At 32.0% G+C, this 14,837-nt stretch overlaps 1 protein-coding gene across 2 annotated transcripts; it reads right to left on the bottom strand.

Moving 5' to 3' along the window:
• On the bottom strand, positions 1 to 14,500 carry LOC126772883 (probable salivary secreted peptide). Of its 2 annotated transcripts, XM_050493490.1 has the most exons (3): positions 14,209 to 14,500; positions 12,953 to 13,087; positions 1 to 13 (listed from the first exon to the last, which is right to left on the bottom strand). In XM_050493490.1, exons 1-3 carry the CDS (start codon positions 14,392 to 14,394, stop codon positions 8 to 10), a joined length of 327 nt encoding a protein of 108 aa, XP_050349447.1. In that variant the 5' UTR covers positions 14,395 to 14,500; the 3' UTR covers positions 1 to 7. The 2 variants fall into 2 exon arrangements, with proteins under 2 accessions (XP_050349447.1, XP_050349446.1); XM_050493489.1 differs by lacking the exon at positions 1 to 13 and having other exon boundaries at positions 12,719 to 13,087; positions 14,209 to 14,486.
• Between the last annotated feature and the right edge of the window lie 337 nt (positions 14,501 to 14,837).

The following is a 14,837-nucleotide window of genomic DNA, read 5'->3' as shown; positions in this document are numbered from 1 at the left end:
TGTCCTTTCAAAACTGAAAGTTAAATCTGTGTATTTAAAAAAAAGTACTTATTATCAACTAATCAACTAAGTAACTTTAACAAAATAATAAAAATATATGCCACAACCAAACGAACTACCTATCTAACCTATAAACTTTAACATACAAAGTTATTTACAAACCGAAAACAAATACTTAAGTATGAGTATTTTCATACAACCTACTCAACTACACAGGTATTGAAACAACTTCTAGTACTAAAAATTGTCTATAATCTTATCTAGATATCTTCATAAGAATTAATGCCATGTTTACAAAAACGTCTTCGAAAATAACGCATTTTTTTTGGAAGACATTTGATTACCATACAAAAGGTGATAGTGAGTCAACCTTAAAAGATACACATACTATCGCGGACTTTTTTTAGAAATTTTCAAGAGGAACAATTCCGTCATACATGATTGTTGTGTAACTTTAACCGTTTACGCAGTGCACGCAACGGGCCTCTTGGTACCTTGATAGATAATATAGATCTGAGGTCAACTTATATTGGAAGTTTTATATCTATGAAATTGTCCATTTTTTAATTTTGTTTTGTTCCTATAAACTTTCAATCATCATAATTTTACAGAATTTCATTTATAGGTAGCTAGAGTTTCAGCCAATTCAACTGAACAGATATTTTATAGCATTTTTATCGAATAAATGTTCAACATGATTATTTAAAGTGATGTAACTTTATTATTTATAAACCGATTGAAATAAAACAAACACTAAATTAAGTGAAGTCTACTACAGTACATTAGTGAAAATCGCATCCAAATCAGTTAAGTCATAACATGTCAGTACATATCAAGAGCCGAGATGGCCCAGTGGTTAGAACGCGTCAATCTTATCCGATGATCGTGGGTTCAAACCCGGGCAAGCACCACTGTATTTTCATGTGCTTAATTTGTGATTATAATTCATCTCGTGCTTAACGGTGTAGGAAAACATCGTGAGGAAACCTGCATGTGTCTAATTTCATTGAAATTCTGCCACATGTGTATTCTACCAACCCGCATTGGAGCAGCGTGGTGGAATAAACTCCACAACCTTCTCCTCAAAAGGGAGAGGAGGCCTTAGCCCAGCAATGGGACATTAACAGGCCGTCACTGTATATCAGTACATAACATAACTGTACTGACTGTACATAATATATTATTAAAAATAACAATCTTATTAATTATATATATATTTTTTTCATATTTACTTCGTAGTTTATATAGTATATAAGGGTCAGGTGGTGTATAAAACTACAAACTATCCAAACTCTCAAAGTTTGGCTTGTCTAGGGAGTTTCAATTTTCTGTGCTAAGAATATGTTTAAGAAGATGTCTTTTTATATTCTCTGTGCATATAAATGCTCCTTTAAGTCTTTAGAAAATGAAAAGTTTAAACTTTGATATACCAACGAATTTTAAACTTTATTATAATATCGAAATACTATTTATGTTCTCCTGCCATGCAGCTGTTCTTGTATTTATTATATTTATTTTTAGCAAAAGTAAAATCGTTTAATTTAATTAGTCATTTAGTTTGATGGTATAATATAAAAACTATTATTATATTATAAATTTTAATTATATTATTCAATGTATAGAAAAATAAAGAAAAGTAATATGTAGGTATTTTATTTTCATTATACTTTCCGCATTTTAAATATTCTATTTAATATCATTAATTAATTATTAACTAATAATAAACAATACACAATATATAAATATACAGACTAACATTAATCTTAGTCTAATACAGTACGTGACTACAATTATTACAAAGTTTAAATATTAATTCTTAGCGTTCTAACTGTATGCGAAACATACAATTGCGTATTGGATGAATTATAAATTGTATAAAACTTTTTACCAATTAAAACTTTTCACGTTTAACGTGGAGAGTATAAACGAGTTGTAGATATTAAAATTTTACTAAGATTATGGTTGTCTTATAACATAAAAACCGACCGATTAATTTTAAGAAAACGTCTACCAGGAAATCCAGTACGATTTAGTGAGCGAGTGTAAACATCTTAATCCCGAAAGATTTACAGCGTGTTATTTTCTCGGCCATTCGTTTGTAGTAAAGGGAAAGAGTTTTTTCTAACAACAAATACTTTTAGGTACTTCTGGACTCCAAGCCCGCCCAAAGATTCAGTCATAACTGTTTTATTACTCAAGCCCGGGAAGCTCGCCGAAAAGTTTTTATTACTTCTTATACTTCTTTCCTTTTGACTACTCTTTAAAGGCTAATTTCTTTACTGAAGAATTGCTTTAAGGAAAGAAAAAAAGGTTTAAAATTTATGAACTTTATTCCAAAGATTATTATTGCAAAGATATATAAAGACATTATTAGAAATATTCGTATAAAATGTATACAATGTACACAATTATGGAACTAGACTAATTATTAGAATACGTACGAATTAGAAGTCAAACGTGGCTTCTAATCCGGGCCGAGATTTTATGTGCTTAATTTGTGGTTGTAATTATTCATCTCTTGCTTGGCGGTTAAGCAAAACATCAATAAACTTGCATGTATCGGTTGCAATTTCGGTACTCATATTAGCATAAGCTCGCATTGGAGCACCGTGGATGTAACCTTACTCAGAAATGGGACATTTTACAAAAATAATAACTGCCGTAATTACTTAATATAATAACAGTGTTTGAAAATAATTTTTAACCGACTTCAAAAAAGGAAGAGGTTCTCAATCCGGTTGCTCATTTATAAAAAAATATTTTTTTGACTGGTAGGTTGTATTTCCTGTTTGGTCCCATTTTAATTTGAAGATACCAACCCTAAGGCTAAATATAATTTTTTAATAGAGACGACTATTTTTTAAGTAAATGATGAAAAATACTGTTTATATCTTAATTTTCTAATAACTCCAAAAAATAACTCAAATAAGAAACTCATTTTTAATTACATACCAGACCAGACTATAGCAATATAATATACTCTACAGATATATGAGGTTTATGTACATATGACGTACATATATTTAGTAAAGGAATAACCCACGCACCAAGAGCAGTAGGCATTTATTTGCATGTCTCAATAAAGATTTGTATCAATAAATCTATTTACACTTTTTTATCAATATTCGAAATAACCACCACGAAGCTACCACCAAGTTCGGTAAAGGAAGGACCCAGTCTGAACAACGGAAGAAACTCAACGAAATTTTCTTTTGTTCTGTTAAAACAATTTAATACTCTTTTTATTGAATAGTTATTTCACAATATAAATACTGTACATAAAGTTAAGTTGTGGTAGATTTTGATAGTTTTATAAGTATTCAGTTTACATTACTATTACTTTTGTGATGTAGTTATACTAGTATTAAATTATGATATTCTTAGTTTACTTATCCGGCCGAAAATATAAATTAACTTATTTATATTATAAAACTAGAGAGTCTAAGCGCACTAATAGTAGGAACTAACAGTCTGATTTGAGTAATAGTCTGTTTACTAAGGAAGGTTATAATAGCCTATATAATTTCACGTTACGACCTTTGGGAGCGGAACATTAACCATAAACGTCAAACTATATGGCAAAATCTTTTAACTAGGCCGTGAGCAATCCAAATTTAAATTTATTTATGGAAATAAATAAATTAAAAGAAAAAATTAAAAGAAATTGCGCGTGAATCCGCTGAGCACAGGCAGGCAGACTTTTTGAGATTTTAATGCAACAAGATTTTATTCAGCCCAATAAGTAGAAAACGGAGTTTAAAATTAAATTCTTAGACGGTGAAGTTGGATAAAATATAGTGATGAAGTAATATGAGATTTATTTATGCGTATTTCACAACGAAACCATTTAATTTCACTCTTATTTAACCGAATATAAACATTCCAATAATAAATAGTAAATAATTTAAACAAATGATGAATAAATGGTAGGTTATTTGACCATCAATATGTAAGTGTAATGATTCTATATTAAATAAAGACTTGTTTTTTGGAAAAAAAAAACATTCAAATTTTCTTTTGAAAGATTACGTTTAATAAATTTTAATTTAATCTAAAAGCCGAATATTGCTATACAAAGGGCAGGTCTAATCAAACATCTATCAGGAAAAGCCGCATAGGGTTAGCGGCAAAACAAACGAGCAAATTAGTCTCTGCCCGTTCTCTGACAGAGCCTGATTGATGGATGAGCCGGGTAAGTCTTACGCAATTAACTCCTAACAAAATCCAAACCGCCTATTTGGTAATAAAATGATCCATCTCATACATTGAAAGTGACAATATGGATGACTTTAGTTTAACATACGTTTTGATATTGACTCATAGTATTATTTATATACATTATATAATTTCTGACACATTTTTTATCACGTATTTGTTATAAAATAAGTTTCTTATGTGTTTAAGAATCCGTTAGTATTACGCCATATATATGCAAAAAAATTATCCGAATCTCGTGTACACTCAATCTACATATAACGTTAAATTTTATTAAAGTAATAGAAAAGAGAGACATACTGTATATTTTTAATTAAAATATTGTATGTATGTTTATTTTTATATAATACAACAAAGAATAAATATATATTTCATACATATAGATATAATCAAATCGATTTATTAATACGTACAACAAATGTATTAATATTTTTTGAATAGCTTTCAGAACAATATTTCGTTCCGTTCATTTTATAAATTGCAATACTATCAACAAAGTTTAATTTAGAGTCCAATTTATGACCGAATCAGTGTTTACTTTATTTAAAACTCTTTTTAATATACAGCTGTTGATGCATTCTTAAATCGATATATTGTTTATTTACACACAAAGGTCAATGAACCCGTGCAAGCATTTTAACGCTGATGTTGCTAAAAATATACCAAGAAGTAGGTTAATGACGTTTCTTTCAAGCCACTCTGTCGGCCTGATCCACTGAAAAGGCTTGCATAAAGAATGCTTTACTTAGCCATTTTAATTAGGACTTGCTGAATTTCTGCAGTTGCATTCCATTAATGGCGTAGCAACAAATATTTTACCTGGTTTCGTTTGCAAGAATGAATACTGTTGCCCTATAATAAAATATTGAATCGGCCTCGAATAATTAATATTCTTCTTTTATTTTTTTAATAAATTTAAAATTTAAGCGTAAAAATAAATGAATAATAACTTAAAAAATGTTAATTAAAAGCAATAAGAAAATAAAAAGAGAATGCATAGTAAGCCATAGAAATATATTTTATACTATAAAATCGTTTTAGTTATTGATTTTTCATAGAAAATAATCGTCTATCGGAATAATATAACTCCATTCCTTATCTGAATTTAACAAAGTAGGCGCTTTACAGTGAAAACTCTTTCGAATTTACCTTTATACGAACGGAATTTGGTTTAACTTATAAAACATGGAGCATTCTATTATAAGCTTTAAGTGGAATATATACGGTACAATTTAGATTGTTTTAATATTATTTTAGGTGCTCAAGCACGGGATTGTATTATTGGAAATTCCTGAAAGTCCGGAGCGATCAACTGATATCGAATGTTGACGATAGTTCTTGCAGCGATTGAAGCAGATTCTAAAAATGATCGTACGATATCCTAGTTTGACGTCCTATTCTTTGTTATTTGTAGTATGTGCGAGCCAAATTTTACAACAGATTTGTAAGCCAATTCAAATAGTTTTAGCTGGAATTATGATAATACAATCTACTATACTAATTCAAGTGTCTTATCACATGGATTAAGTAAAACCTTGTCTCAAAAAGATCTTTAGTATGAATTTTAAATTATGCAACTTAAATTAATTTCTTTGTTTGAATTAATTTGGTTTATAATGTTCGTAACTTTGAGCGCTTTTCAAAATGGTAAATAAATAAAATGGGACATTTTTTTTTATATAAAACACATGTAGGTATAACTGCCTCGTTGGTCTAGTGGTTTGATGTAAGGCCGCAGACCCGGAGGTCCTGAGTTCAATTCCCAGGTCGGGCCAATAAAAATTTATTGGGTTTTTTGTCAAAAATTCACTGTGTACACTCCCATGCCTCGAAAAGCACGTAAATCCGTTGGTCCTGCGCCTGAACTCTTTTCGGTCGTGTCGGATTGCCGTCCCATTGGATTATGAGAATTAGGGAATAGAGAGTGCACCTGTGCTTGCGCACACGCTTGTGCACTTTAATATCTCCTGCGTAGGTGGCTAATCTCCATTGAGATTGGCCGCCGGGGCCAAAGTCGGTCTGGACGACATTATTATTATTATAACATGCAGGTATAATGTTGTCCTATTAATAAACAAAATGCGATGAAGATTAATTTTGACCCGCATAATATTAAGGATCATCTTGGAACACGTTTGACAAATCGTTATATCAAGTGATTCTAGTTTCATAATGCATCAAGCTGTTAGACTTTCATTTGTCATTCTCTTAATAGTTATTGAGCTACTTCTCGTATTTTGTAAATAATGTATTCTTATGTATGTAATGTATACTTATCGATACTTAAAAGTATATACTGTTTTTATGTTAATGTATTTTTACACTTGTAAATATCTGCTTAGCATAAAGATTGATTGGCAGAGCAAGGCCTTGTGTTAACAATGAGTAAACCATACATAGGCATTACCTAGTAATTTATTGTATTCATCACCATTAATATCCTGACTCAAATTATCAGTCATCATTCCCTGTCCTTTTTCCATTTATTGTTGGGTCAGTCGCCAGTCTAACCTAAGAATACCTTTAGAATACCTTTGCTGACAGATTGCTACCCACCACCATATTGGTTATTGTACGTAAGTATTGGTCTAAGCTAAATTTTCTAAATCGGTCCTAACGACACTTTAAGCAAACCTCTTCAGTTATTACCTATTTACCAGATGGCCTGAATATTTATCTACCTCAGTTTTTCGAAGAACAAAAGAAGTATAATTTTTCATTTTCCGCTATGCACGTCATAAGCAAAAACAAACTAGCAAAGTAGTCTCATAAAACAAAGTGTCAGTTATTACATTTATAACGAAGGGTCGCAAAAACCCAACCCTTTTTGTTATACCCTCGGGATAACTGCAACTTTCCACTATTGGGATGAAAACATGAAAACTATGAATTGATACTTTTCAGGCTTCAAAGCCTTACGTTATAAAACGTTAGCTCGATATGTCAAATCTACTTAATAGTTTACTAAATGTGGAGTATATTTTTGACTGAAATGGCAAAGCAGATCTCTTAATGTATAATATATAATTAAACACTGTTAATTTAAGATGGTCATGGAACAATACAAAAAAAAACTATATATAATGCTTAATTCAATAAAATTCAACCCTTATATTTGATTTTAAGATGAAATAATGAGAAAATATCGCAGATATGTTTTATTGACTTTGACAGACATGCGTTCTGCTAGTTTAGACACGCTTTAAGAGAAAAAAGTGTAAGCATTTAAGTATAAAGCACTTAAATATGACGTATTTACATCATATTTTAGTACTTGCTAATAGCAAAATCATTATAAAAAATTATAAAAATATCAAAAGATACATTTAAAGTCTAAATAAACATAAAAGTAGGTCCTTAATGTATTTTAAATATTTAAAAATCTCTTCAATAGAAAATATTTATTATATATAATATAATACATTAATGTATGTCGTATATTGTAATACCTGACATCAACTATAATACGTATTGTCGCATCCATTTCTTCCATCAACGAGCTCTGACCAATGTCGGTTTGATTTATTATGAGCGCCTTCCGCAAAAACCTGGCAACGTAAGCTGTATTCGTTTGGTACGTCCATTCCTCATTCCATTAATGCTATTAAAGGTTTTACTGCATATCTGTCTGCTTTTTCTAGATAATAATTTGAGCTGGTTGGCGTGGTTGGTAGATACTTGCCTTTCACGCCGAAGGTTGTGGGTTCGATTCCCACCCAGGACCGACATTTGTGTGCATGAACATGTATGTCTGTCCTGAGTCTGGGTGTAATTATCTATATAAGTATGTATTTACAAAAGAAAAGTAGTATATGTAGTACATCAGTTGTCCGGTTTCCATAGCACAAGCTCTGCTTAATTTGGTATCAGATGGCTGTGTGTGAATAATGTCGTAGGATAAAAAAATGAAATTCATTAACATTGTAAAAACGCAAAATCATATTTCTTGTAAGTTGTTTCGTAACGTAATAATAATAATCTGGAATAAAAATACGTATTGACTTAATGTTGAAGGTCATTGGTGCGATACTAATTATGTTTAATGATGATGACATGATTGTATTCCTGCGAAGTCGTAGACGGGGGTCTTGCTATATAAATATATAATATAAAACTAAACAGTTGATTTAATCTTGTGTCAGTGAAACTATTCTAGTTTTAATAAAATATAGTTTTCATATTTTTTTTATTTTTACTATGTTTAGTACACTTTACATATTAATGTATTTGTCTTTAGACGCGAAGCGAAGTCACTTTGTGACATTTGTAATTATTATGTGGTCATTATTATCATGTTCTGCTTATCGCTGCCGCATTGTCTAATCAGTTGTCAAGTAATAAATTTTGAAACAATTGACTTGACCACGTATTTATGCATACATGCGATTATTAAAATAAACAAAATTCTAATTTATAGTACGAAGACGTCATAATTCTATCTAAAAGAAAAAAAAATACATGTTATATAATGATGACAGGCTTTATTTCGCTAAAAATATTTTTATTAATTTATGTTATCTAATTTATCAAGTTGTATAAAGGATATAGGCAACGAAACATTTGGACGTATATATTTATATACAGAGTAAAATGTTATATATATTATGTAAAAAAAAATAATCATAAATTAATACGGAAACTGCTTTATGAGAAAATACTAAATATAAGGTGCACTATTCTTTGTGTAAATACTTTTGTTTTAAACCCACGTGTTATTTTGAGGTCCAAAATTCAAGCGAATATTGCGAGCCTCATTCGTTCATTTATACTAGTATAAAATATAATTCATTGAAACATAACGCGGGATATTGTCGCGGTCGGTCATTTAAGCAGCATGTGTCGCAATGCAAACCTTACATACTTAGATACATTAGATAACCCACCGCAAGCCTAACGTATTCTATTCCATGATTAAAATAACTTAGAACTTAATGTTTTCGTCTAACGCAATATTGTAATCTGTAGGAAAGACATTCGCAGATTTATTTAAATAATTTGATGATAATAAATATATATATAAATTAGAAATTTATTATTCAAGTTAAGCCTTTAAAGGTTTGTTTTCTTCACCAATTAAATTGCAAAGGCATGAAAATATATACAATTTATATTAAATTCATGAAAATAAAAATAAAATGTAAAGTAATTATTCAAAGGGCTTGTAAGAGCATACTGGAGCAAAAGTAAAGTAACAACATTTGAATGTCCCTTTGTTGAATTAAGGCCTCCTCTCTCTTTGAGGAGAAGATTATTCCACCACGCTACTCCAAAGCAAATCAGTAGATATACTTGTGTCAGATTTTCACCCATCACATACAGGTTTTCTTTAATGCGAAGCACGTGATTTTTTTTTTTTTTTATATTCGCCGGGAGGGCAAATGACTCTACTCCACCTGATGGTAAGTGGTAGTAGAGTCCAAACGCGACGACGGCCAGTACAGACGGGAAAAACGTTCTGCACTAGCCGCCTTCGCCTTGCCGGCCCGCAAGATGCCTCTTCACGCCTCGTTTGAAGGAACCCGGGTTGTAAGAGGAGGGGAACACGTGAGCTGGTAAGGAATTCCATTTTTTGGAAGTGCGACAAAGAAAGGAGTTGCCAAATTTCTTTGTTCGCGATGGAATTGATGTCACAGTTAGGCGGTGACATCGAGAACCAGCTCGCGTGGACTTAAGAAGGAAGGGGGAAGCAGGAATTAGAGAGAATAATTCCTTAGAGCACTCGCCGTGATACAGTCGATAGAAAGCGCTCAGTGCTGCTATCTCACGACGCAATTGTAAAGGTTCAAGGGTGTTTGTGACCTTTACGTCGCCAATAATGCGTACGGCACGTCGCTGCAACCGGTCCAAGGCCTCAAGTAGGTACTTAGCGGAGCCATCCCAAAGGTGCGAGCAATATTCCACGCAAGACCGTACCTGTGTTTTGTACAGCAGGCACAGTTGTTGTGGCGTGAAAAAGCGCCGCACCTTGTTCAGAACTCCGAGTTTTCGTGAAGCTGTTTTTATAATAGCCTCGATGTAATCCCTTGGACTAAGGTCGCAGCGAACGTCAATCCCCAGCATGGTGATTTTGCTTTGCATCACCAGCGGAGTACCACAGAGGGAGGGAAGAGGGGAAAATGTTGACTTTTTCGCCGTGAGAGCGCATACCTGTGTTTTCTTGGCATTAAACTCAACAAGATTATCAGAGCCCCATTTGGCGATGAGCTCTAACGTCCTATCGAGTTCAATGACAAGATTCACCCGCCTCTCCTCAGTTTCCGCCCGCCCAGCCACTGCGCGTCCGTGGTATCCACCATGCACTGTACTATCGTCTGCATAGCAATGTATGTTCCCAAGAGAGAGCATATCATTGATATGCAAAAGAAAGAGTGTGGGAGATAGCACAGATCCCTGGGGGACCCCAGCATTCACTACATAGAATTGTGAAGCGCAACCATCTACTAAAACACGAAGGCTACGCTTGTGTAGGAAGCTGGCAATCCAGGTGCATAGCTGAGCAGGCAGACCATATGCCGGTAGCTTGGAGAGAAGACTTCTGTGCCAGACTCTGTCGAAAGCCTTGGAGATATCGAGGCTGACAGCCAACGATTCTCCATGCTTGTCGATAGCTTCACCCCAGAGGTGCGTTACGTACGCTAGAAGATCACCTGTGGACCGTTTTGGTCGAAACCCGTACTGACGATCATTAATTAGACAGTGATCTTCTAGGTAATGGATCAGTTGGTTGTTTAAAATCCGTTCCATCACCTTACAAAGTACTGAGGTGATAGCTATTGGCCGATAATTTGCCGGGTCAGACCGATCCCCTTTTTTGGGAACTTCCCGAAGAGAGAGAAAGTTGGAACAGGCGCGTTAACACAGGAGACAGCTCCGCTGCGCACTTCTTCAGCACTATGGCTGGTATTCCATCGGGACCGCTAGCTTTCCGTACATCAAGTGATTGCAGCTCCGCACGCACATCACGTTGCCTGATTTTAATGTCAGGCATCGTATGGCCACATGCAGGTATTGTAGGTGGCAGTCCACTACAATCATCGATGACGGAATTGTCGGCAAAGAGTTTAGCCAGGAGATCAGCTTGCTCTTGCGGACTGTGAGCTAGCGATCCGTCCGGATTTCTGAGCGGTGGCAGCGATGAATTATATACACGAGTAAAGCACATAAAAATTCCTAAGTTGTTCGGGTTTGATCCACAATCTTCGAATACGATTCAGGTGTAACCACTTATCATATTCACTTGAATAAAGTTTATTTTAATTTTATAATAGCAATGTGTAACTGGAGGTTACTGTACAACCGCCTTTCAATATAAAAAAAACAAAAAAAAAACACTGTCTTATTTTGTTTATAATTATTTGTTTACTACTAAATTTAATGAGTTACAACTGACGCTCAAATAAATTTATTACAAAACCTTACACCATATAATTGTTCTAAATAACATTTACATAAGTATCATAATAGTTATGAAGAAATAATTAACAAGTCAAGAATATGCTAACAATATTGTGCAAGAAAACGAATTTTATAATTACATTTGTCACGTTTTTATTATATTAATTTGTTATGCTAACGATTATAAAGTTAAAGACAGCAAACTTTATCTGTTTATCGGTCAAAGGTGAATACAATTCTTATATGAAAAGATTTAACATTTTTATTTAAGTTCATCAGCTGTATTTATTTCATTGTAAATTGTATTTTAGAAAACAATTCGCCACGAGGTTTATACTCTTGACATGTTAGTAAAGAAAAGTAAATGTAAATATTCCACTGCTGGACGTAAGCGTCCTCTCTTTCAGTTCCAATGGGATCCAAACTTCCCCAAAAAGGAATTCCTTCCTTCCAATTCACTTTAACTTGCAGGTGAATATGAACTTCGTAGGTTTCTTCACGGTGTTTTCCTTCACCGCCAAGCACGAGATGAATTATAAGCACATTGCTAGTTTTGCTTGCCTTGCTCTAGCCTCGAGACTGTCTCGGTTTTACATTAAAGGAAAATTAAGCTTATATCCATTATATTTTAAAATACACAATTATCATAAGACAAAATATTATATCATTCATTAGTCGCCAGACTTGTATGTAGACAGCCTTAGAATCAACGTGACATTGTTAACGTATAAGAAATATTAATAGCCTATGGAAACAAATGTTATCAGTATGCAAACTTTGTTATCCTCTCTAATTTTGTTTACAAATTTAATGTGCACGGAAATAAATTAGGAAGTAACAGCTGTTTAATTATAAAATTTAATAATTTCAATTATTTATGTTAATATTAGAAGAGAAATTTAAGCAACGAAACAATTATATTGAAGCTCGTTTAGTATATTTTGACGATTTTATCTAATTGAAAAGTAACTTATAAAGTAGAAAGAATAAATAAATTATTTAAGTTAAGAAACCCAAAAATAGTTCGAGATTCTCGTAAGACTTAGTAACTACATTTTGTTTATTAAGAAATTCGTTTAGAGATTAATTCGGTTTATTATCAAACAGATGAAGATAATTAGCATTTATTTTGATAAAGAGTGTAAAAAAACTACAATACAATGACATTGCCAATGGAACAATACAATCATGAAAATATTAAGCAAAACAATAGTGGATTGATAGCGATACACAAATAGACGTCTCGCGTCATTTTCAACAAAATAAACATTAAAGTTTTTAAAACCACATCTGTCTCAATCAATGTTTCACACACCAAAGTTCACAATTTGTCCTTTCACACATATATTTCAACTTCAAAATTCAACGGGTGATGCCTTTGACTCTTCATTCTAACTGTGACATGCGAGAAACCAACTCCTCCGTCGGTGATATTCGCGCTGGCGTGTGAAAAGTCATTATCTATAGCAGCTACACCCTAGAAATGGAAAGAGACCTTCGGTTATTACTAAACTGCTTAATCTATTGGTGTTTTAACTTAGAGGGCAAGTAAGTAGGTAAATAGGACATGGTTAATTTGCAAATTATGCATGGCTATGAAGTAATAAACATAAATAATTATGTTAACATAGCGACATCTGACATGAAATATAATATGTTGAATAAATTAATATTAATATTTATTATTTGTTTATAATATTGAGTATATTGCGTATGTATAATATTATATTTTGTTAATTTTTAAATTCTAAAAGTGATTTGTGATGTTTTTTTGTTTAAGATAATGTGCTTAAGTGTCACACGAAAAATTTAATGCGATAGCCGATAACGTAATTAATGAAATAATCATTAAATAATTAATCGTTAGTGCTTAGTTAAATATCTTAGTGTAGACTAATTTATTGTAAAACTGTGTTACAATTTTAAAGTACAAAATAAATTAACTTCATTTAGCAAGTTGAGGTAATACATGAACATTAAACTTAAGTAATTCACGCGGTCATGGGTTTTCACAAAATGATTACTTACCTCAGACTTACGTGTTTTCATTACGGAAATATTCATCGTCAAATATAAACAATTGGGTGTATAGTATAACAAGAATTAAATGCCTAAACGATTGCGTGTTTTCAAAGACCGTTAAGTTTGTAATTCCCCGAAACAGTTTATGAAATTCAAAAGCATATTTTCTGAATCGACAAAGAAGTTTCATCAATAATTTTAGTTGTTAAATTAATCATTGTTAATGAACGGAAATTGATATAAACGCATATACAACCCTTTTAGCTGGATAGAAAGGGTAGGTGTAAAACGGTAATAGCCCTTTCCTTTGATATTAATTCATGCAGAAACTATTTTTAGATTATTAAAATCTTTTAAATATATTAAAGTGTTCTTTACACGAAATTACATTATTTTTTCATTGTATTTTGAGTAGGCACTAAGCTACGAAAAAAAAAAAAGTATTGATATTTATTTATCTGTATTAATAGTGATATTAATGTGGAAGTATGCTTTTAAAGTTTTAATAAATTTAAAAATAAATTTATTAATAAATGGAAGGTATTCATATAATAAATACAACTTTTACAATATTACCTTAATGATTCTTTTCTCCGGATCATTGTAGGTTAAAACTTTTATTCTCTTTTTAAAGGGTATTGCGAAGTCTTTGACCCTCTGATGGAACACCATTTTTCTGTGCACAGTATCACCGATGATCATATCGTAAGATTCACAATAATACAAAAAACATAAGAACAAAATTAATGACGTAATACGCATGTCGATTCGATATAAAACATTTGTAAACACTGTATCATTTCATACGTAGGTTTAAACAGGACGACAATCCGGCATCGAATGACTAATGTTTGAACGATAATATCGCCTCGGTACTAAACAGTTTATTTACCCGATACTATAGAATTTAAATATTTAAATTGACATCTATCATTCGGATGCTATATTTGTAAAATCTGCTTTTTGACTGATTCATTTGGAATTTTCTTATCAAGTTAGTATTAATCGATAAAGATGTGTGTTAGTAATTGAATGTCAAACAATGAACAATTAGTGGATTGTGAAATAGGTATGAAAACGATGTTAGTTTGTCGATTACATTAAGTCTTTTTTAAATGTACACAAATGTCAATAGGAAATTTGTACTTTGGAGTTAGTACTAAATTTTATTATTTCCATGTGTTTAATTTTTTTACTATGTTTTG

The sequence above is a fragment of the Nymphalis io genome, chromosome 13, assembly GCF_905147045.1.
Source record: "Nymphalis io chromosome 13, ilAglIoxx1.1, whole genome shotgun sequence".
In the NCBI taxonomy this organism is placed as follows: domain Eukaryota; kingdom Metazoa; phylum Arthropoda; class Insecta; order Lepidoptera; family Nymphalidae; genus Nymphalis; species Nymphalis io.
The sequence above is the reverse complement of the archived record's forward strand: the minus strand, read 5'-3'. Positions and strand labels throughout refer to the sequence as shown.